Here is a 23,891-nt window from a genome sequence, read left to right as displayed (position 1 = left end):
AGAAAATGCTCGGTGGACCTTTGGACACCGTGGGGACTGACAGGTGCCTGCACTCATATATTTCACAAGGTGGATTTTGCTCTGCATATAACATTTTAATTTAATTTTAAATTTTTGAATAAAATTGGCATATTGTCCAAAATTTAAAAAGACCGAAAGATATAGAAAAAAGCAAAACTTCATCTCCTATCAGTTTCTGAGAATCATTCCAGAGATATTCTGTTAATATATAACATTCATATGTATTTATTTCTTTTTTAATTTTTTTAAGTTTTTAAAGATTTATTTGACAGAGCATGAGTGGGGTGGAGGGAGAAGCAGGCTCCCCAGTACAGAAGCAAGCCCAACGCGGGGCTCAATCCCAGGACAATCCCAGGTCCGTGGGATCATGACCTGCACCAAAGGCAGACATTAACTCGCTGAGCCACCCAGGAGCCCCTATTCTTTTTTAAAAATATAAATGGCAGAGGAGATCCCTGGATGGCTCAGCGGTTTGGTGCCTGCCTTTGGCCCAGGGCATGATCCTGGAGTCCCGGGATCGAGTCCTGTCCTGCATCAGGCCCCTTGCATGGAGCCTGCTTCTCCCTCTGCCTGTGTCTCTGCCTCTCTCTCTCTCTCTCTCTCTCTCTCTCTCTGTCTATCATGAATAAAAAAAACCTTTAAAAATATATATATAAATGGCAGAATCATATATATTTTCTGTGGAGACTTAGACCTAATATTTTTAGGTTACCAAAAAATAAAAACAAAGCATGGATAAATTTTTCACATAATCAACACAAAAAGTAATCATGGGGTTATGTGTTAGGAATAATAGTTTATTTTTTTTTTAAAGATTTTATTTATTCATAAGAATACACAGAGGAGAGAGAGAAGCAGAGACACAGGCAGAGGGAGAAGCAGGCTCCATGCAGGGAGCCTGATTTGGGACTTGATCCCGGGTCTCCAGGATCACACTCTGGGCTGCAGGCAGCACTAAACCACTAAGCCACTGGGGCTGCCCAGAAATAATAGTTTAAAGGTGGGGAACAGGTATGCATACATATGTGTTTAGTATAGCAGGAATATTGACCCATATAGCCTATCTATTCTAATGACATTTTTCCAGTTCTTGTCAAAATTCACACACACAGAAAATTAAAACCCATGGATGCCTGGGTGGTTCAGTGGTTGAGTATCTGTCTTCGGCTCAGGGTGTGATCCCAGGGTTCTGGGATTGAGTCCCACGTCAGGCTCCCTGAATGGAGCCTGCTTCTCTCTCTGCCTGTGTCTCTGCCTCTCTCTCTCCGTGTCTCTCATGAATAAACAAATAAAAATTTTTTTTTAAATTTTATTTATGATAGTCACACAGAGAGAGAGAGAGGCAGAGACACAGGCAGAGGGAGAAGCAGGCTCCATGCACCGGGAGCCTGACGTGGGATTGGATCCCGGGTCTCCAGGATCGCGCCCTGGGCCAAAGGCAGGCGCCAAACCGCTGCGCCACCCAGGGATCCCAACAAATAAAATCTTAATAAATAAAATTAAACCCTGGCTTAGGTTGCATTGACTATTTAATAGCTAAATTGGCTTATTCCTGTTACAAGTATTTATTTGGTGTAGTGGTTGGTACAAAGCCCTGATTTTAGGTGCTGGTGACAAGGGAGTTGCTATTGGAAAGTCTCTTATGTGGAATTAGGTAGGGAGAAAGTGTTCATTCTAAATTCTGCGAAGAGGAACAGCGTGAGATCCACCTGTGAATTCTTAGATAGTGGTGCTGAGGCCACTGAACTCTGTTTTTGGTACATTAGAACCAGGGCATTCATTTGCAATGCTCAGAGGCGGAGGAATAAACAAGGTCAGAAGCAGGCATTTACTCTGTAAGAAAAGAACTTATTGCTTGATTGAATTCCTGAAGGAACTGCTTGAGGACTTCTGTGGCTGGGGGTGCACAATAATGCACAGTGTCTGACTGGCTGCCCTGTGAGGCTGTAGACAAGCATTTGGAGAATGACACATTGTCTCCAAGTGTTTCTTCATGGGCACTCCCTTTCTTTTTCTGTCTCATTTCTGCCCTGGTTAGTTTCAGGGCCATTCATGGTAAGGAAGACAGTTACTGGAATTGGGCCTCTTTACAGGAGGAAGCTGTTTTTGTCAGGTTGGAAGAGTGTGAGGAATGTGCAGAGCTGTGGGATTTGCTCAGGAGGAAATGGGAAGCATTTCAGAAACATGGCCAAGAACCTACCTTACTCTTGATGACTCAGGAGTACCCATTAGCTTGGTGTACAGAGGACTGCTCATTTGTTTAACTCACTTTGTTCCCAAAAGAAGGTAAATAAGAAAAGGTCAAGCTTGAGAATCAAGGCTTGTTGGTCCTATTTCTGTCATAAACGGTATTCTCATATGTGTTGTTTTTAGTCCAAATTTCCCTTATTTTATAAGGACACGACTGAATTAGGACTTGCCTTAATATAGCAAGTTCATCCTAACTTGATCTGATCATTTAAACCCTATTTCCAAATAAGATCACATTCACAGGTACTGGGGGTTAGGACTTCAACATATTTTTTTTTTTTAGAGGACACAATTCAATTCACAACACTCCTTTGTCTGTCTCCTCCTGGACTAATGTACTAGCTTCTTACCATACCTCCCTGTTTCCAGGATCTCCCTTCTGACCTAGTGACAGTATCAATAGAATTACCTTTCTCCAATGTAGAAAAGATCGTATTATTCAGTGCTCTATTATTTCTAAAGCTTGAACTCTTAATTTGACAGATAAGCCCTTCACAGACCATTCTCATTTGGGAGCTAGACCTTTAGTCCTCATGATATGCTGTGGAACAGGGGTCTGTCTCTTTTGCACAGGATCTTAACTGAAGCTGGCCTTGCTGATTATGTGCCTGCCTGGTACTGCAAGTCAATCCCAACTCCCAATGGGCTTCTCAATCACCCTATCCTGAGAAGACTTTGGGAAGTGATTGGATTTCTTGCATTATTGCTTCTAAGGATGATGTACTTGCATATCTCAGATATTGGTTTATTGAGCTTCCACTTATATTTCCTAAACTTTCAATGGAAGAAGGTAAGATCATCATAAGGCAGTTGGATGATATTTACTCATGTTTCTGATACGTACAAAACTATCTTCTCTTTCCTTAACCTGGTCTGGCAGAAGGACCCATCTCTTGTGAATTTATTTCTTGTGAAAGTATGCGGAGTGGGAGGGTGGGACAGAGGATAAGTGTTTTCACTGAGGGTAAAGAAGAGTTAATGAGAGTAATACTCACATAGAATGCAGCAGGGTTAAAACAAAGTAAAGCATCCTCTTAGCCAGTTTGCCATTTTAGAGACTGCTGTATATAGATTTTTCTCTGATATAATAGCAATAAAATTAGACAATTCTAACATTTAAGTGACCGAGTCCCTGAGAAGATCTTAAAGGATCCAGACATTTGTCCAAGCTGTTAAATTTTTAGCAGCATGATATATCTATATGCCGAGGCATAGAGAATGAACCATGCATAGTCATTTATATCAGAAACTATCTTTCAGCATATGTGACATACCTGTAGCAGGTCTGTACCTGGCCCAGTGGGGGAAGTATAGAATCTGGAGTTAGACAGACTAGGTTGTAACCATTCAATTTATTTATTTATTATTATTTTTTTAATTTATTTTTTATTGGTGTTCAATTTACTAACATACAGAATAACCCCCAGTGCCCGTCACCCATTCACTCCCACCCCCTGCCCTCCTCCCCTTCCACCACCCCTAGTTCGTTTCCCAGAGTTAGCAGTCTTTACGTTCTGTCTCCCTTTCTGATATTTCCCACACATTTCTTCCCCCTTCCCTTATATTCCCTTTCACTATTATTTATATTCCCCAAATGAATGAGAACATATAATGTTTGTCCTTCTCCGACTGGCTTACTTCACTCAGCATAATACCCTCCAGTTCCATCCACGTTGAAGCAAATGGTGGGTATTTGTCATTTCTTTTCTTTTTTTTTTTTTTTAATTTTTATTTATTTATGATAGTCACAGAGAGAGAGAGAGAGAGAGAGGCAGAGACACAGGCAGAGGGAGAAGCAGGCTCCATGCACCGGGAGCCCGATGTGGGATTCGATCCCGGGTCTCCAGGATCGCGACCTGGGCCAAAGGCAGGCGCCAAACCGCTGCGCCACCCAGGGATCCCGTATTTGTCATTTCTAATAGCTGAGTAATATTCCATTGTATACATAAACCACATCTTCTTTATCCATTCATCTTTCGATGGACACCGAGGCTCCTTCCACAGTTTGGCTATCATGGCCATTGCTGCTATAAACATCGGGGTGCAGGTGTCCCGGCGTTTCATTGCATTTGTATCTTTGGGGTAAATCCCCAACAGTGCAATTGCTGGGTCGTAGGGGTAACCATTCAATTTAAAGCTATGTAGCAAGTGATCCTGTTCATGTCTCATTCCTAAGCTGCATGAAAAGCATTTGGTACAATTCCGGGCAAAGAGTAATGCTCAAATGTCAGATTTGGTTGTTATTATATGAATGACCCAAATAGGTCTCATCTATGTCTAAGAACTTTTATGATTCCTTCTTAATCATCAAAGTGTCCTAATGGGAATGCTGGTTAACACTGCATCATTTATAACAACTGATACTTTACACTGTTGAGTGAATGGTTTTTTATAAGTAGCCCTTTCAGTGACACAAAGGAAGAAGCATCAATTAGAAGAGATTTAGAGGAAAATATAGGTCATGTGTTTAAGACTTACACCAATATTGGTATAAGGCAATTTAGAAGGGAAAACAATAGAAAGGAGGCAGAATTTTTTTTTTTTTTTAAGATTTTACTTATTTATTCGAGAGAGAGAGCGCAAGGGGAGGAGCAGAGTGAGAGGGATGAGCAAACTCTGCTGAGTGCAGAGTCCTACATAGGGCTCAGTCGCACAACAATGAGGTCAACACCTGAGCTGAAATCAAGAGTCAGATGCTCAGCCAAGAGAAGCAGAATTTTTATTTGTAAATACCACTGAAATGTAAAGGGAACAGAAGAAACTCAGAATGAGGCAAGTATTAAAATTAGGCATTTGTAACAAAGCCAAAAAAGAAGAGCCAAAAAAAATTGAGGAACCAAACTTGAGGGGTAATTGAATGCTGTTTTGGGATTTTTGAGAGTTGCTGGGGGATTCATTATATTTTCCATATAGCTGTTTTCAAATATATTCAAACAAAACAGTGATCTTAAACTCTAATTAGAGCTCTCTTTTAAGATTGTTTTCTGTGTGTAATATTTCTCTCTTTCTTATCAGGTGAAAATGAAATCCTTACAAAACTACATGCCATTTCCAGCAAAAACCAGATCTGGAGATCGTATATGGGCATGGGCTATTATAACTGCTTTGTGCCACAGACGATCTTGAGGAACTTACTGGAGAATGCAGGATGGTAATGTATTACTCAATTGAAAGCAGGAGTACTTTGTTTTGATTTGCATGATTCTCCCATTTTCCTACACCCTCTTCCCCCTTGGAGTGTCAGAACTTGTATATTGACAGGTATATACTCCTGTGTTGTCTCTAACCTCCAGGAACCTACCTGGCTTTCTCTGGCTTGGGAAATTTCCTTATTCAAATATAGAGGAAATGTAAAATTTCTTCCCACTTAAATTTCCATAAACAATTTTAGAGCTCTAAAATGTGGATACTGGTAATCTCGTCCTTTATTCTGTCTTTGTAAGCATATTGAGCAGAATGTTAACTTGTAGGTGGGCATATTCAAGGCTTTATTCTTTGGAGACCCTGGAGTTTTAAGGCTCTTTCTTTTCTTTCTTTCTTCTCTCTTTCTCTCGACTATGTCTGAGCTTGGTCAGTGAGTCATAATCTTGGTCCACTGTCTTCTCAGGATTTTAGGAGTATCCTTTACCTGGTTCTCCCCACCCCCTACCCCATATTCTGGGTACATGACCAACTGAAAAAGCAGATGTAGGGTCGGGTAAATGGAGATTAAAACATCAGCTTTATTACTTGGCACTTTGTAGAAAGAGAATATACGTATTCTGTGAACAGTCTCTTCTAGGAACAGTAAAAGAAGGGGCTAAGCTGCACATACTCAGTTGCTTCTTCTGTTCTCACCTCACCAATCAGGAAACTCATTCCTAGTCTTCTAGGTGTGTGTGTTCTCGTCTCTGCCCACTCTGGCTGCTACCGTTTGCACAACCTTGAAAGTGTTTCTTTTCTTTTTTTTTTTTAATTTTTATTTATTTATGATAGTCAAACAGGGAGAGAGAGAGAGAGGCAGAGACACAGGCAGAGGGAGAAGCAGGCTCCATGCACCGGGAGCCCGACGTGGGATTCGATCCCGGGTCTCCAGGATTGTGCCCTGGGCCAAAGGCAGGCGCCAAACCGCTGCGCCACCCAGGGATCCCGAAAGTGTTTCTCTAGTACTTAAGGAAAACTCCCAAGTGCACTTCCATGCTGTTTTGCTATTTTCCATTGCAGCTGGCTGTATGATAGAGCAAAACAGAGGTTCACCTCTCAATACTAAACAAGAAAAGACATTGGATATTTTTGACAGGGAGAGGTCATAGCTCCAAAGGTGCCTGAGAGCAGACCAGGCCATCTGCTCCTTCTGCCCACTGGGAAATATTGTCTGGTTCTAGAGGATGAAAGATGGGGACTCCTGGACCTTTCTTTTTTCTTGTTTTTGGATCAGTGACATTATATACACCAACATCTTTAAATTGAAACTTTATTTCAATTGATGACTTAGTCTCAAAAGGAATGTGTACACTTATTTCTAGCATAGAAATGGAATGGGGAGGCAATGATAATTCCTAGATGACTTCTTTTTTCAGTTAGTTGGTGTAAGAAACAAAATTTTTTTTTCTTTTAGCTATGCAGGAATGGATAACATGCAGATGCAGCAATTTATTTGGTCCATAAGTACAGTATAGTTGTCTTTGAGTTTTACAAAACATCAAATATAAATAACCTGAAACTGTAACAGTACACAGAAATTGAGTGCTTACACAGATATACCAGGCAGTATAAGCTGAAAAATTGAGTAAATTAACATTGTTTTATGTTAATATACACAGTGTCAGTTAATTTATTTATCTAAGATTTGATTTATTTGGGATGCTTGGGTGGCTTAGAGGTTAAGTGCCTGCCTTTGGCTCAGGGCGTGATCCTGGAAACCCAGGATCAAGTCCCACATCGGGCTCCCTGCGTGGAGCCTGCTTCTCCCTCTGCCTATGTCTCTGCCTCTCTCTCTCTGTGTCTCTCATGAATAAGTAAATAAAATCCTTAAAAATAATAATAATAAAATAAAATAAAAACAAGTCTTAATGCATACCACTTGATATAAGAAGTAACTTAAAAAAAAAGAAGTAACTTTAATTTCTAGTACAACCAATATTATGTGAGGACAGAATAAGCAATTGCCTCTGTAATTCAAAGGTGGTTATAGCAAGATTTAAGATCCTTTCAGGTTAGCATATATAAAAAAATCAACTTTAGTAAAGGGGAAGTAGGCTTCTCCATGGGAAGTCATAAATTGCCCCCACACAAGCTTTTGAAATGCCCAAGTACATCATCCATAGTAATAAATCTTAAAGAAATGCCAAACAGTTTGCATCTTTTGTAAAATATTTTATTTAATAAATTTTGTTAGATTTAATTTGAATTCTCAGTGATGAGAATTCTTATTTTCATATAATTGCTTTATAAGAAGCTCTCCAGTTGCCATCCTAAGACAGGCTATTGAGACATCCATTAGTCCATTTTTTTTACCTTAAAAACAGAAATATGTAAAGTACTTGGAAGAACTCAAAAGCTGCCAAAACTATTTACTATTTTGTTCTAATTAGCACCTGAAGATAGGGCCCTCTCAGCCTCTGTGGGATGGTAGGAGCCTTACTTCTATGAGTACTAGTTACGAGCACTAGTTAGCAAATGCAGATGAGTTTCATACTCCTTCTTGATTTGTGTAATTTTTCATTTCCCTGAGTCCACTGAGCTCCTGCTCACCCCTCCCTCTCCCTGCTTGCTCATTCTCTCCTTAAAACATTTAGCCACCTCTAATATACACGCACACACACATATACACACCCTAATATGCAGACTCAACTAAGAATACAAACTTTTTGATAATTTTGGCATTTTTAAAAGTAAACCCGATACCTCACTTAATCTTTGCACAAAGTATTCTTCGTACCAGGAATAAACCGCTGTGGCAACTAATAACATGTGAGCTTATATTCACTTACTCTCACACCACCGATAAAGCATAATTGGTATTCTGTGTTTTTGAGTCTCTGAGGAGTGGAAGTTGTATCTGGCTGTCAATACAGCCTGTAGTTTGGCCGTCAAGTCCAGACCTGTAGTTCTGAGGCTAGGGCAGAGGTTAAGCTGGATGGATGGGAAGCAAAGCACCTTTGCATCTTTTTCTGCTTTTGAATAAATGCAAAGTAGTCCTGGTTAACCAGAGTGCTTTGTCCTAGATGACATTGCTCATGTCCCATCATTACAGAATTCAGATCTGTTGGCCTAACCACGCCTGCCTTGCCATCCCTGGCCAGAGCTTTTAGTTTCAATATATTCCATTTCTTCATTAGTAAGAGAACAGGAAAGAGCCATTGAAGAACTAGCTTTTGTTTTATTTTTTTTTTCTTTTGGTATATGTTCAAATGTATTTGCATTGCTGAGGCTTCTTTTCCACTGTGTTATTGATACAAGTTTGAATGGTTGAGCTCCGAGTTTGATTTCAAAAGCCTGTCTTTCTCCTTACAAAATAAGCCTCAAAAGTACACGAATGAGCTGCAGCATTTCAGCTGTCTGAATACTGGCCAGCAGTCTTCACTCCTGGTGGCCATAGAGAATATTCACCATATTGCTTCCTGGCTGTGAGTGGATGTGTTAATTTACTTTAGGAGCTGCCAGTATTTTGGGAGGTAAACAATGTTTTTGCTTTTTGGTTCTGGTTTTTGTGCGCATTTTAAATATTGTTCCTTTCCATTCACTGAAAGCTGATTTGAACCAGAGGGTAATATTGTACCTCACCAGCTCTGATAGGGAGGGCTGTGCACATGAGGGTGAGATTTCACAGTATCACCCTTCTAAATGGTTTCCATAGAGACGGAACCAACAAATTCCGGTGACGTGAGGTGAAAATAAATAGACAACATAGCTTCAAAAGAATACAAACATTGGGGCTCTTACAAGAAAATTTACATCAGATCCAGAATTTTATTTTGTGGGGTCCACTGTTGTAAATATTTGACTGCTAAATAACATTAGTCACTAATATAAAAAGACTTATATTTTCTTTGTGGCTATTTCTGTTTTGTGTAACTTTGGCACTGGGATTAAAATGAGAGAATCTCGTGAATGTTTATCCTACTGCACTACCTCTTTCTCTCTCAATCCCACAAAATCAGCCCAAAGTCATAGAAAATAGTGATTATTTTGGAATAAATATTAATGACATGTTGAATATGTCAAGCATCATGTTTGAGCCAGACAAAATACCTTTTTGGATGTGTAGATGCTTTAAAATATATATTAAAATACTTTAGAAACAGAAATGAATTCAGTTAAATAGTCAGTTGAAATATAGAAAATGTAGGGGTGCCTGGCTGGCTCAGTGGGCATGTAATTCTTGAACTTGATGTTGTGAATTTGAGTCCCATATTGGGTGTAGAGAATATTTAAAAATAAAATCTTTAATTTAAGTAATATAGAAAATGTAGATCACAGACACATTTTCTTAATCACCACATGTTGCCTAATTGAGGCAACTAAATGCATGTATGACAGCAAGCCCTGTGTAACATTTTTTCTTCTGAAATTGAGGGTTTATTAGTGTCCTTGGGCCTCAGACTCACTGGCCTGAGGTTTTTAATAGATGCTTGTTAAGACCTTTAATATCTGTTTTAGTTGTGTAGAAAATGTATAGATTATAAAACAAGTTCACAGGTAAAAGAAGTGGGATCATACATTCATTTTTGCAAGAAAACAGTTATAAAAATCTATCCTTAGTAGGGCTAATTAGGATCAGTCTAAGTTTGGGCTTATGAAAGTGTTGAGCAAGGTGAGAAAGGCTGAGCAAGGGAAGAGAATATTAAATCTCAAATTTGTTATCAAAGGAACAGTGTGGTCTCAGGTACGGAGGACTGTGCTTGGGAGGTTAGGGTTTTTTTTCCTGCAGGTAATAGGGTGCCATCTCCATTTAAGCAGGGAAGTCAAATACTAAACACATCTGCACCATAGATATTCAGTATGTTCCTATTTTAAGCATAGCACTAACTAGGGCAGTAAGGCAACAAAGAAAAAGCAGTGGACAGGACACTCGGGTGGCTCAGTGGTTTGGCGCCTGCCTTTGGCCCAGGGTGTGATCCTGGAGTCCTGGGATCAAGTCCCATGTCGGGCTCCCTGCATGGAACCTGCTTCTCCCTCTGCCTGTGTCTGTCTGTCTGTCTGTCTCTCTCTCATGAATAAATAAGAAAAAAAAAAAAAGAAAAAGAAAAAGCAGTGGAAATGGGACATTGGAAGGAAGACTAATGGGAATTGATCATTATTTGGGCTCAAAAAACCTCAGTTTCTACCTTGTAAATTGGCAGAATACCTTTTGAGAAGGAATAAGAATATTCAGGAAGAGAAACTAGTTTGTTTGGGGATCTAGGTGGAGGAAGAATAGTAAGTAAAATGATTTAATACCACATAATAATTAAAATTGTGTTGTTGGGCAGCCCGGATGGCGCAGCAGTTTAGCGCCGCCTGCAGCCCAGGGTGTGATCCTGGAGAGCTGGGATTGAGTCTGTCAGGTTCCCTGCATGGAGCCTGCTTCTCCCTCTGCCTGTGTCTCTGCCTCTGCCTTTCCCTCTCTCTCTCTCTCAATAAATAAAATCTTAAAAGAAAAAAATTGTGTTGTTGAACAATATTAAAGTTAGTAGAAATTGTCCATGGCATAATGTTAACAAAATCAGGCAAAAAACTTTACATTGAGTATAAGATTATTTTAAATATGAATATGAGTGTGATGTAGAAAAGAGTAAGTTAATTAGCTCATTTGTGGTAATCATCTAACAATATATGTACACAAATCATTATATTGTACACTTTTTTTATTTTTTAAGTAGGCTCCATACCCAAAGTGGGGCTTGAACTCACCACCCTGAGACAAGAGTCAGATGCTCTACTGAGTAAGCCACCCAGGTGCCCCTGTATACAGTTTTGTTGATTATCTCAGTAAAGCTGGAGGAAAAAAAAGAATTATAAAGTCACAAATCAACAAGGGACAGACCGCACAACAGAAAGATGGGTAGCATACTTGAGTGTGCCTGTCATAAAATAGAAAAAGAAAAAACATTGGAAAGAAATGCATGGGGGCGCCTGGGTGGCTCATCAGTTAAGCATCTGCTTTGGGCTCAGGTCATGGTCTCAGGGTCCTGGGATCCAGCCCCATGTCATGCTCCCTGCACAGCTCCCTCCGCTTCTCCTGCTTGTGTTTTCTTGCTCTGTCAAATAAATATAATCTTTATATATAAAAAAAGAAATACATGTAAATCATAATTGTTATCTTGGAGTTTAGGAAAAATAGGTGATTTTATTTTCTCGACAGTTATGTGTTTTCCAACTTTTTACAATAAACTAGTGTAAGATAATCAGCAAAAATGGCTAAAAATAAGTTCCTGACACAGAAAATGGTTAATAAATGGTAGCTGAGGTCTTTTACCATTAAGAATACAATAAAAATAGAAAGTAAAATTACTGTTAATTGTACCACCCAGAGAAAAACTATTTACACTTTGGTTCATTTGTTTTTACAAATTCACAAAAATGGGATCATGGTATTTCACACTATATTTTTAAAAAATATATATCCAGAGCATCTCCATGTCAGGAGTTATTCTTTTATACATAATTTTCAATAAATGCAGTATTATGCATGCATAACTTCTATTTAATTCTCTTTTCAGTGGACACTTGGTTTTGTTGCTCTTTTTTTGTTATTCATTTTTCAATATTCAGTGTTGTGATGAATTCTTTGGAGCACTGCTCTTTCTATTCCTATTGTATATTCTATGTCTAAGGGTATGCTGAATCTTCCCCATTCATTGGATGGACTAGATAATAAGCATATGCTTGTGTGCATGTGCAAGTTTGTGTGTCTATGTTTAAAATGACTGAGTAAAATCAAAGTTTCATGTTAACCAGGCAATCTAAGCATGTCTTTCTGGTTTCAGGCTATGCTGTATGTCAAAGTCTTATCTGATGTGAGGTTACAGTTGCTCCTTGTCTATGCCTTTTGTGTGACCCCATTTCTATTTGGATTCCTTTTCTACTTTGTCTTTAACATGTATTGTGTGCCTCATTCATTCCAGTTCATCACCCACTTAGAATTTGGCAAATTGATTTACAGTTGCTAAGTCAAGCTGTTCAAGGAGTTAACTGAAGCAAAAAGTGCTGTACACACACACACACAATTATACAAATTTTGGGAAAATTATTTCAAAGATTGTACTGCTTAGTAAGGCATGTTCCCCCACCCATTCCCCCTCCAACATATGAAGTATTGATTTCAAACCTTTCAAAAAAAGAAATAAAGGATGGAAATAGCCTGCATATGATTACTAGAGCAAGAGAGAAAGGGATAGGGCTTGAAAAAATGGGGGAGGGGGGAGAGACACAAAAAGCCGACATCTAATACTTTTCTGGCTTAGAAGAACAAAAACAATAGTTAGGAAACAATGTCAATCACAAGGGGGAGCATGACCTAATCGGAAACACTTTGATGGTAGATACAGAATGGATTCTTGGTGTAAAGATAAAAGCTGTGTCACAAGTCTTCAGTTACCCTCTATTGTATCACCTTCCTTTCTTTTCTTTAAAATATCACTCAAATGATTTTATTTATTGTCTCTTCCCCATAGTACAATATATTCTTGAGATAAGGAACTGTTATTCATTTGCTTATGATTGTGTCATCAAGAAGAACCTATCCTAGTTCTTGGCACTTAGTAGGCATGTAGTAATATTTGTAGGACAAGTTAATGAAGGAATGAAAAAAAGGATGAAGGCACTAAGTGGGTTAGCTCAAATACCTAAAGAAATATTTTTGGCTAATAACCAGAGGATATAAGATTAAAACTCATGTCTATGCTGCCTTCTAACCATTTGAATCCTTGAATTTTGATAGCTATGGAGTTAACTTTTCAGACTCTTAGTAACTGGTTAGTGAAGATTCTTAATAGACCACTGTTTATTTCCTAGGAGCACGTAGAATTTCTCCTGGTTAGTATAAAACAAAGATCCCCATTAAACAAAAGTTTTGAGTATTAGATAGTAGGTTCTTAGTTGCTTTCCTATTGTGAATTGTGATTGGGCTAGGCGTTTAGCGAGATGAAAGATAACAGGAAGTAAAATTTTTGTTTAAATTACCATAGGTAAGCTCAAGTGGATTTTAAGAACCAGCTTACAATAAAATACATAGATATAATAAGGTTATTAAAATAGAAGTGTGAGATTATAAAGTAACTTAAAGAGATAGAAATGTAAGTACTGAATGTGCCCTAACAAAAGATAATATTGTTACAATGGTTTAACTCTGAGCTTCCTTACTGATACACAACTCTCAAGAGAAGCTTACTTGTTCCCAGTTCTCAAAAAAGGCAAACTCAATTTTCAGGTACTGAATTCCGAAATGAAGACATTTTGTGAACCTTTTTGAATAGTGGAGTTAGTTTGGACATGGCCTTTTGTGTCTCTCACAGGATCACCCAGTATACTCCATACCAGCCAGAAGTATCTCAGGGGAGACTGGAGAGTTTACTCAACTACCAGACCATGGTGTGCGACATCACAGGCATGGACATGGCCAATGCATCCCTGCTGGATGAGGCCACAGCAGCTGCAGAGGCAATGCAGCTGTGCCACAGGTGAGAGGCCCCCAGGGTGAAGGACATTCTCTAGTGTGTCCTGTCTTTGCCCAGTGACTCACCTCTTTCACAAACGCTCACACACACACACACATTCACACGCACACAGTAGTGTTATACCAGTTAGCTGAGAAAACAAAAAAGTGACCACTTTTTAAAGCCACCATGTTTACTGTGTAACATTACACAAGAAAAACATTTGGGTTGCCTCTTCCATAGTGTTAAGTTCATGGATGTTACAGGAACTGAGATAGTGTCAAGCTCTCTTCCCTCTGTGCCATCTTCAGTGTGAGGCCTTTGTCCTCATGGTCACAAGATGACCGACTGCTGGGGTTCTAACCATGACCTCTGCACCCAGGAAGAAGGAAGGGGGCAGGGTAAAGGGTGGTGCTAGCTAAATAAGTCCTTTTGAAAGAGTTTTTTGGAAACTTCAACTCAGCAAGTTTATGCTTCATTGACCACCCCTACCTACAAGGGACTTGGAAATGCAGTTTTTATTGGGTGGGCACATTGCTGCCCTCTACATATTGGAGTTCTGTTACTATCGGTAAAGGGGAGAATGGATATTGGGTAAAAACTGGCAATCTGTATTGTAATAGATTAATACCATCTTTTATGAAGTATATTGTATTTAAATGTTTTATACCATAGTTTATGTAACCTCACCACTATTGTTACACACTGACTTCGATACAATCTTTGTTACTGATGCTACTGTTTTACCTCTTTAGAATCAATTTCGTCAAAAGTTCTGATAATTTCCTGAGGATGCATTTCTAGTAGAATAGCTGGGTCAAGGTATCTAGGTAACAACTGCTCTCCAGTTCCTTGAGTTGCTTTGTTCTTTGCTTGTAAGTATGTTTGAGTTCACCTTCCTGGTCGGGTTCTCGTAGATGTCACCCAGTTGGGAAATCTGCCCATGTTCACGTGTGTCTCTGGGGTTTTGTGCCTCTGGCCCTGAACGTCCACGGTACTCTCTTTCTTGGCTTCCAGAGACTTAGGGGTATGCCGTCGGTTCTGGCACCAGTTCCAATGTGTGCACGGAGGTGCCCCCTACCAACAAACAATTCTTCCACAGCAGCAGGGCTGCCAAGGATTCAACTCAATTCTGACACAATCTATCTGGACTTGGTGTCAGATTCCAGAGGTTCAGCGTTGTTTGACAAGACCGCCCCGCCCTGCTCTGCCCTGACCCCGTCCTCCAACCGGCTTCAGAGCTGAGGCCAAACTGATTAAACCACTGGCTATGGAATGGATCTCAACCCTCTCCCCTGCCGGGGGTCCTCTAGGTTCCAGCCCTCCCAGCCCGTGCTTGGCTCCCTGCAATGAGATCCCATCCACCAACTGTTCCCAAAAGTCACCTAATTAACATAAAAAAATATCTTTATATTCTGCACAGTAGGAAGTTTGGGGGGCTATGAGCCAAAAACTGGATGAAGACTCAATATCTATGAAAAAATGTATTTTGGTCATCTGAGTGACCGGATATGTATCTCTTATAAATCACAACATTGCAGGAGTGAGAGCCCCAAGCTTCCTGGCAGGTACAGTAGCTTCCACATTTCCAGCCACATGTGATTCTGCTCCCCGCCCCCAGCCTGGGCCCAGGCCCTTCGTCCTGACCCTGGCTGGACAGCCAAAAGGAATGCCTCTCCCAGCTGTTACGTTCATCTTCTCTCCTTGTCCACCTTATCTCCCCCTGCCTCTCTAAGAGCTCCCACTTCACACTTGGAGAAGCCAAGGCCTTTGTGCTCTGAGGTTCAGGAGTTCTGTCCTCAACTGATTTGAGTTAATGAGCTACAGCTCTGCAACTGCTTGATTTGCTTCCTTTCTCTTGGTTCTCATACCTTCGGGCCTGGATTTAGTGTGACCCTTAAAAAGCAGCCTTGTGATTTTTTATCTTTAGGAAAACGTTCCTTAAAATAGTAGTGTTTTTGTTGGTGGGAATGTGAACTGGGGCAGCCACTCTGGAAAACTGTGGAGGTTCCTCAAAGAGTTAAAAGTAGAGCTACCCTACAACCCAGCAATTGCATTGCTGGGAATTTACCCCAAAGATAACAGATGCAATGAAACGCCGGGACCCCTGCACCCCGATGTTTGTAGCAGCAATGGCCACAATAGCCAAACTGTGGAAGGAGCCTCGGTGTCCATTGAAAGATGAGTGGATAAAGATGTGGTTTATGTATACAATGGAATATTACTCAGTCATTAGAAATGACAAATACCCACCATTTGCTTCAACAAGGATGGAACTGGAGGGTATTATGCTGAGTGAAGTAAGTCAGTCGGAGAAGGACAAACATATGATCTCATTCATTAGGGGAATATAAAAAATAGTGAAAGGGAATAAAGGGGAAAGGAGAGAAAATGAGTGGGAAATATCAGAGAGGGAGACAGAACCTGAGAGACTCCTAACTCTGGGAAAAAAAAAAGGGGTGGTGGAAAGGGAGGAGAGCAGGGGATGGGGGTGACTAGGGTGACTGGGCACTGAGGGGAGCACTTGGTGGGATGAGCACTGGGTATTATGCTATATGTTGGCAAATTGAACTCCAATAATAATAAACAGTAGAGAAAAACAAGTGAAAAAATGTAGCAATGTTTTTGTTTCCATCTTAGGTCATTTAGGCTCAGGTGGCTCTTCCAATTTTTTTAAATTCACACTGTGAAGAACATTGTGCTTTGGATAATTAATCACCTTTCTATCTAGCTAACTCTACTTAATCTTCTATTAAGTTTATGTTTATTATAAAAATACCTGTTCAGAGAGTGGGAAAACAGAATATAATGAAGTGAAACCTGTTTTTCAGTCCTGTTCCACTGAGAAAGCTGTTAACTGGTCATTATATATCTTTCTGGGAAATTAAAAGATATGTGTTCCCCCTTCCCCGGCCCCCCATTCTTTTTACCCAGATGTGCTCATAGTACACAACTGTTATGTATCCTGTTAAAAAACAAAATTCGACTAAGTATATTTGAAGATCTAATTGGCTTTATTATTAAGTGATTCATAAATTGGGCAGCATTCCATTTAGTAGGTAGAAAGGCTCCCTGAAGAGTTGTACAAAATGAAAGCTTTTTCACAGGAAGGAGGGTGGGGCAAGAACGTGATAAGCAAAAGAAAAAAAGATTTGTTCCAGGCAACATCACCTTCCCTTAGGCGAAAGAGCAGGGGGTCTTATTATGCAGATTACCTCATCCTCTTTTGGATGGAGAAGGCCCCAGTGACAGATTTCCACCTTTCTGCTTATCAGAAAATTCCTGACTCACAGGTAAGAGTACGTTTCTGGAGGACATGAAACTGCAATTAGTTTAGATATTAAGGCTTGGTTTGGTGACTGGGTCTGGCTTAGGAAACACCATTTGGTGCTTATGGTTTTCTTTTTAACAATCTCCAATTTTGTTTCCTGAAATCACGAGCTTTTAGAAAACTCCCAGGATTTAGATCCTTTAGTAGCTGTGTGGTCCTGCCAATGTCACTTCTCTGAGTACTTTTAATCTTCTATCAAATGAAGATGTTTGGTTTAGATAATCTCTAACTGCTTCTTTGGCAGTAACCTTCTCATATTTTTATTTCAAGAGTTAGTTTTTTATTTCTACTTGTGTCCAATCAAGTTTTTATTGCTTTGATTTGCTACAATGTTTTTTAAAAATTTAAGCCGGTTTAAGATTTATTTTGCTAAATGAGGTTGGCATAGTATTAAAAAAAGCAAAATTCAGCTGAGTAAATTTGAAGATCTAATTGGCATTATTCAGTCTCATGAATCGGGCAGCATCCTAACATCCCATCTAGCAAGTAAAGAGGAGTGACAAAGGGCTGCAGAAAGCAAAGGCTTTTCTTTTTTTTTTAAACCTTTGATGATTTAATTTAATTTTTAAATTCCAGTTAGTTAACATACAGTGTAATATTAGTTTTAGGTATAGAATTTAGTGATTCATCACTTAACAGTACCCAGTGCGCATCACAAGTGCCCTCCTTAATCCGCATCTATTTAGCCCCCTTACCACCCACCTTCCTCTAGCACTCCTCGGTTTCTTTGTAGTTAGGAGTCTGTTTCCTGGTTTGCCTCTCTTTTTAACACTTTCTAGCTTCATACACGTTATTGCAAATGGCAAGATTTCATTCTTTTTTATGGCTGAGTAATATTGATTATATATAATATATATATATCACATCTTTATCCTTTCATCAATGGACATTTGAGCTATTTCCATAATTTCCATTATTATGTTTCCATAATTTCCATGATTTGGAAATATTGTTGATAATGCTGCTATAAACATCAGGGGTCCATGTACCCCTTTGAATAAGTATTTTTGTATCCTTTGGGTAAATACCTAGTAGTGCAGTTGCTGGATTGTAGGGTAGTTCTGTTTCTAACTTTTTTGGAAGCTCCATGCTGTTTTCCAGAGTTTGCATTCCCACCAACAGTGCAAGAGGGTTCCCCTTTCTCCATATGCTTGCCAAGATCTGTTGTTTCCTGTGGTGTTGATTTTAGCCATTGTGTCAGGTGTGAGGTGATATCTCATTACAGTACTGATTTGTATTTCCCCTGTGATGAGTGATGTTGAGCATATTTTCATGTGTTTGTTGGCCATCTGGATGGGATGTCTTTGGAAAAATGTCAATTCATGTCTTCTGCTCATTTTTAAACTGAATTATTTGTTTTTTTGGATGTTGAGTTTTACAAGTTCTTTATATATTTTGGATGGCAACCCTTTATCATATAGGTCATTTACAAGTATCTTCTCCCATTCAGTAGGTTGCGTTTTAGTTTTGATGATTATTTCCTTCACTGAGGGGAAGTGCTTTATCCTGATGAAGTCCCAATAGTTCATTTTTGCTTTTGTTTCCATTGCCTTAGTAAGAAGTTGCTATGGCCAATGTGAAACAGTTTACTGCCTGTGTTCTTGTCTAGGTTTTTTATGGGTTTATTTAGAGCAAGGTCACTTTCCTTTGGGGACAAAAATGGTCTTATTAGGTGAATTACCTCATTGGTGCTTATCAGGAAATTCTAGACTGACCAGTTAAGATTATAGTCCTGGGGAAGGTTGAAACTATAATCACATATGTATCAAGCCCTAGTTTGGTCACCTGATCCTAGCCCAAGTGACTATTTTGGGCCTGTGATTTTCTTTTAAACAATGAAAATTGGATTTCAGTAGAATTCTGATCAGTAGAATTAATGACACATTTTTATGCTGTGCTCAGAGTTCCCCTATCACCCTTGATTTGCATTATTAGAAGATAACGTTGATTTCTCTAACGTTCATGTTTGAATGTGATTTCCTTTTCAACAGACACAACAAGAGGAAGAGATATTTTGTTGACCCCCGTTGCCACCCACAGACAATAGCTGTCGTCCAGACTCGAGCCAAGTAATTAATTTCATTCATATTTTGAACTCAGGGATAATATCATGCTCATATCTGTTTTTCATCCTTCTTACTTCCAAAGTGCCCGGAAGTGAACCTGGTTTAAATTGAGGTTGTTGAGTTTTACTTTCCCTCCCACTTTCTTACTGAGATGTTGCTGGGAAGTAAAGTGTGTCAGAATTGAGAGAATACAGAAGTGGCTTTAGTTGCCTTGCTTTACATTGAGTTACCATGTTTGTTTTCTTTTTGAAAAATAAAATTTAAAATATTAAAATAATTTCAGCAATGTTTTGGGAAGTTTGAAAAGCAGAGGAAAAAAATGGAATTCTCACACAACTGTTAGCTTTTTGTGTGTAGTACTGCAAACATAGTTTAGAGAATCCATATAAAAACCTAGATGTGGTGGGATGCCTGGGTGGCTCAGTGGTTGAGCACCTGCCTTGGGCTCAGGGCATGATCCTGGAGTCCCGGGATCAAGTCTCCCATCAGGCTTCCTGCATGGAGCCTGCTTCTCCCTCTGCCTATGTCTCTGCTTCTCTCTCTGTGTCTCTCATGAATAAATAAATAAAATCTTTAAAAATAAACAAATAAAACCTAGATGTGGTATGATATAGATGAAAGCAAACATACTATATTTGTTTAGTGCTGTAATCAGATAAACACAGCAAAACTATCACTTGCAAATGTTTTAATTAGCTTTCTTGTGAGAACCAAGCAATATTTCCCCTCCGCATAGCACCATTCCTTCAGGAGTGTTCTATGCATGATTGGAGCTGGATGGTTAAGAAAAGGAAGATCTTTGTCTTTGACTTATTGATGGTTTTCCATTCCCTTAATGCTGATCCTTGCTGAAAGTGGTGACTGCCCTGTAGTTGTAGGAATTGGTTCTTTAGTCCTAGGAATCCATGTTCCTGACCCTCTAAGGAGCAAGTTCTGGCTGGAAAAGGGGAATGGGAGTAGTAAGGGTGGGAGACAGAAACAGAAGTCAAACTGTTGGGAGCACTTGAAATGTTAAGCTCTATAACCAATGAAGAATCAGGTGTGAGATGGGTATGTGTGCATGTGTGGCAGGATGAGGTGGGGGTGGGGGGCAATGAAGGAGGACACAGAATAGGATTGCTATTATCACTAAAAATAAATTGTAAGGGATTTTATTTTGTCTTGAAAACCAAAAGCATGATTGCTCTTTGTCTTCTGTCTTTCTAGATACAATGGAGTTCTCATTGAGCTGAAATTGCCCCATGAAATGGACTTCAGTGGGAAAGATGTTAGTGGAGTGCTCTTCCAGTACCCAGATACTGAGGGGAAGGTGGAAGACTTCACAGAGCTTGTGGAGAGGGCCCATCAGATGGGGGTAGGCAAATCTCTTCATGTGGGGGTCCACGGAGGTGTGTCCCAACTTTGAATTAAGATTCTTTGATGCATCTTAGTTTGTATACCTATATCACCTGATGAAACTCTCCTTTCTGCCTCCTTTTTTCAAGTTTATTCTGTTCATTAATTCCTGGCACATACTAAGCACAATAAATGTTTTTCTAAAGATTTATTTGAGAGAGAGAGCGGGCATGAGCAATGGGGAGGGAGGGGCAGAAGGAGAGGGACAAGCAGGCCTTCAGGACCCTGAGATTGTGACCTGAGCTGAAGTCAGATGATTAACCGACTGAGCCACCCAGGTGCCCCTCAGTCAATATTTTTGAATGAATCAGTGTAAAAATGGAATTCACAGGATATAAAGCAACCTTGTCTGTCTGCTTATATTGGAGATAATTTGCTACATTCTCACTGCTCTCTGAGGAGGGTCACAGCCATGTGCACTTTCTCTTTTGTGTTCTTTCTAGAGTCTGGCCTGCTGTGCTACTGACCTTTTAGCTCTGTGTATCCTGAAGCCTCCTGGAGAGTTTGGGGTAGACATTGCCCTAGGCAGCTCACAGAGATTTGGAGTGCCACTGGGCTATGGTGGACCACATGCAGCCTTCTTTGCTGTTAGAGAAAGCTTGGTGAGGATGATGCCCGGGAGAATGGTGGGGGTAACAAGGTAAAGCAGCTCATGTTTCTGCCCTTTGCCTGTGCTTATTATTTTCCCTGTTCCTTCTTCTGATCACAAAAGTTGTTGATTTTTCTATGAATTTAACTGGGCCATGCACAATAATTTGCAACGTATTTGTATTGAAGTCATATAAGTGAATTTAATTAGGTTGACGAAAGAGTTAAGAGACGGATCATTTTTTTTTTTTTAAGATTTTATTTACTTATTCATGGTAGAGAGAGAGAGAGAGAGGCAGAGACACAGGCAGAGGGAGAAGCAGGCTCCATGCACCGGAATCCCGATGTGGGATTCGATCCCGGGTCTCCAGGATCGCGCTCTGGGCCAAAGGCAAGTGCCAAACCGCTGTGCCACCCAGGGGTCCCTATTCTAGCAATTTCTAAATGTACTTTCTTGAGTGCTTCTCATTTTATTTATTTATTTTATTTTATTTTTTATTGGAGTTCAATTTGCCAACATACAGCATAACACCCAGTGCTCATCCCGTCAAGTGCCCCCCTCAGTGCCCGTCACCCAGTCACCCACCCCCCACTTCCCCTTTCAACACCCCTTGTTCGTTTCCCAGAGTTAGGAGTCTCATGTTCTGTCTCCCTCACTGATATTTCCACTCATTTTCTTTCCTTTCCCCTGAGTGCTTCTCATTTATATGCTTCCTCAGATTAGGAATTTAAGATGAATGTCATGATTATTACTCAGTTAATTTAGATCTTTTAGACCTTCCATAGAAGTTGGACTTAGTAGCCTGCCTAAGTGAAGAGTCAATATTAGTGAATGATGTGAATTTTTCAAATGCAGCTTAACACATAATATAATGAGGCACCTCACTTTTTATTGTAAAACTAAGTTTCTTCAAGTATTCTTACATTCATTTCTTTTAGTGATGTGACTTCACCAGGCAAGATGAGGCAGAGTTTTCTTTTTTTCTTTTTTAGGTTTTTATTTGTTTATTCATGAGAGACACGGAAAGAGGCAGGGACACAGGCAGAGGGAGAAGCAGGCTCCATGCAAGGAGTCCTATATGGGATTCAATCCTGGAACTCCAGGATCACACCCTGAGCCGAAAGCAGGCACTAAACTGCTGAGCCACCTAGGAATCCCGAGGCAGAGTTTTCTAATTAAAAAGAATTTGATATATTATTTATTGTTTGCTAATTTTTATATTGAACTTCTTATCTTTCTGAAAAATGGACCCCATAGCTTGATGAAATAAAAAATAAGACTGCTAAATATTTTGATTATCCAAATTCTTTTTTTTTAAAGTTTTATTTATTTGAGAGAGAGAGAGAGAGAACAAGTAGGAGGAGCAGAGGAAGGGGGAGAGAGAATCTCAAGCAGAGTCCCATTCTGAGCTTGTAGTACAACTCGGGGTTTGATCCCAGGACCCTGAGATCACAACCTGAGCTGAAACCAAGAGTTAGTTGCTTAATTGACTGCTCCACCCAGGTGTCCCTCTCCAAATTCTTAATTGTATTAGGAAAGAGGGAAAAAATTTTCTTAGAGACAAGTAGTAAGATTATTAACACTCATTTTATAGGTTCTTATTTAAATTCCAGTTAACATTCAGTGTAATACTATTTTCAGGTGTACAATGTAGTGATTCAACACATTCTTTTTCTTTGTTCAGTACAGTTGCTTTAGATTCCACTGCATAAGTTATTCATTTGTCACATATTTCCCTTTTTCCTGTGTCTGCCAAGTAGCTCATAGTGAAATTTAATTCTCCCTAAATTTAATTTTAAATTGAATCATTCATTCACCATCATTATGTTAGTTTGAGTAATTCCTGGGAAGTTTCCTTTCAAGGTTGCTCGTCTTATTGTGTATATCTCAGTTCCTCCCTCAAAGTACATACTAAAAATTATTAGTCCTATTCAGAAGAGGATGGCTTGGGAATTGTTTCTTTCTTTTTTTCTTTTTTTAAAGATGTCATTTATTTATTCATGAGAGATATAGAAAGAGAGAGAGGCAGAGACACAGGCAGAGGGAGAAGCAGGCTCCATGCTGGGAGCCCGATGTGGGACTTGATCCTGGGACTCTGGGATCACTCCCTGGGCCTAAGGCAGACACTCAACTGCTGAGCCACCCGGTTGTCCTGGGAATTGTTTGTTTATGGCCCTGCAGCCACATAGCTTTGCTGGATTCCCTTCAAGCTGGGAAGGAAAGAAACAGGTTCATTTGTGACCACCCTTGGTGCTATGATTATGTGTGTTAACTAGATGTTTTATTCTCGGGCCAGAGATGCCACTGGGAAAGAAGTGTATCGTCTTGCTCTTCAAACCAGGGAACAACACATCCGGAGAGACAAGGCTACTAGCAACATCTGTACAGCTCAGGTACATCACATGCCTGCTCTCCCCACCAAATGCCTTATAATCTATAGCAATGAGCTCATGGATTCACTCAATCGTCTTTTCGTCTGTTCCCCACTTACTGACACTGTGTACACCAGAAATGGTGTGATCTTATTGGTAGAGAAGCCCTGTGGTCTTGTCAGAACCAAAATATAATGTTATTTCCTGGATCTCTGTGTGTGGATGTACATCATACTTCAGTGTCTATAG

At 39.8% G+C, this 23,891-nt stretch overlaps 1 protein-coding gene across 1 annotated transcript in view; it reads left to right on the top strand.

Annotated features, from left to right (window-relative positions):
- GLDC (glycine decarboxylase) overlaps positions 1-23,891 on the top strand; it is a 92,095-nt gene that overhangs the window by 13,944 nt on the left and 54,260 nt on the right. The window contains exons 3-8 of the mRNA XM_072841276.1: positions 5,287-5,422; positions 13,749-13,913; positions 19,212-19,289; positions 20,493-20,640; positions 21,125-21,321; positions 23,567-23,663. Coding sequence (XP_072697377.1) covers positions 5,287-5,422; positions 13,749-13,913; positions 19,212-19,289; positions 20,493-20,640; positions 21,125-21,321; positions 23,567-23,663 — 821 coding nt within the window. The remainder of the gene's footprint in view (positions 1-5,286; positions 5,423-13,748; positions 13,914-19,211; positions 19,290-20,492; positions 20,641-21,124; positions 21,322-23,566; positions 23,664-23,891) is intronic.

This window comes from Canis lupus, chromosome 10 (assembly GCF_048164855.1).
Source record: "Canis lupus baileyi chromosome 10, mCanLup2.hap1, whole genome shotgun sequence".
Lineage (NCBI taxonomy): Eukaryota > Metazoa > Chordata > Mammalia > Carnivora > Canidae > Canis > Canis lupus.
Note: the sequence above shows the minus strand (reverse complement) of the source record. Positions and strands in the feature narration are given on the sequence as shown.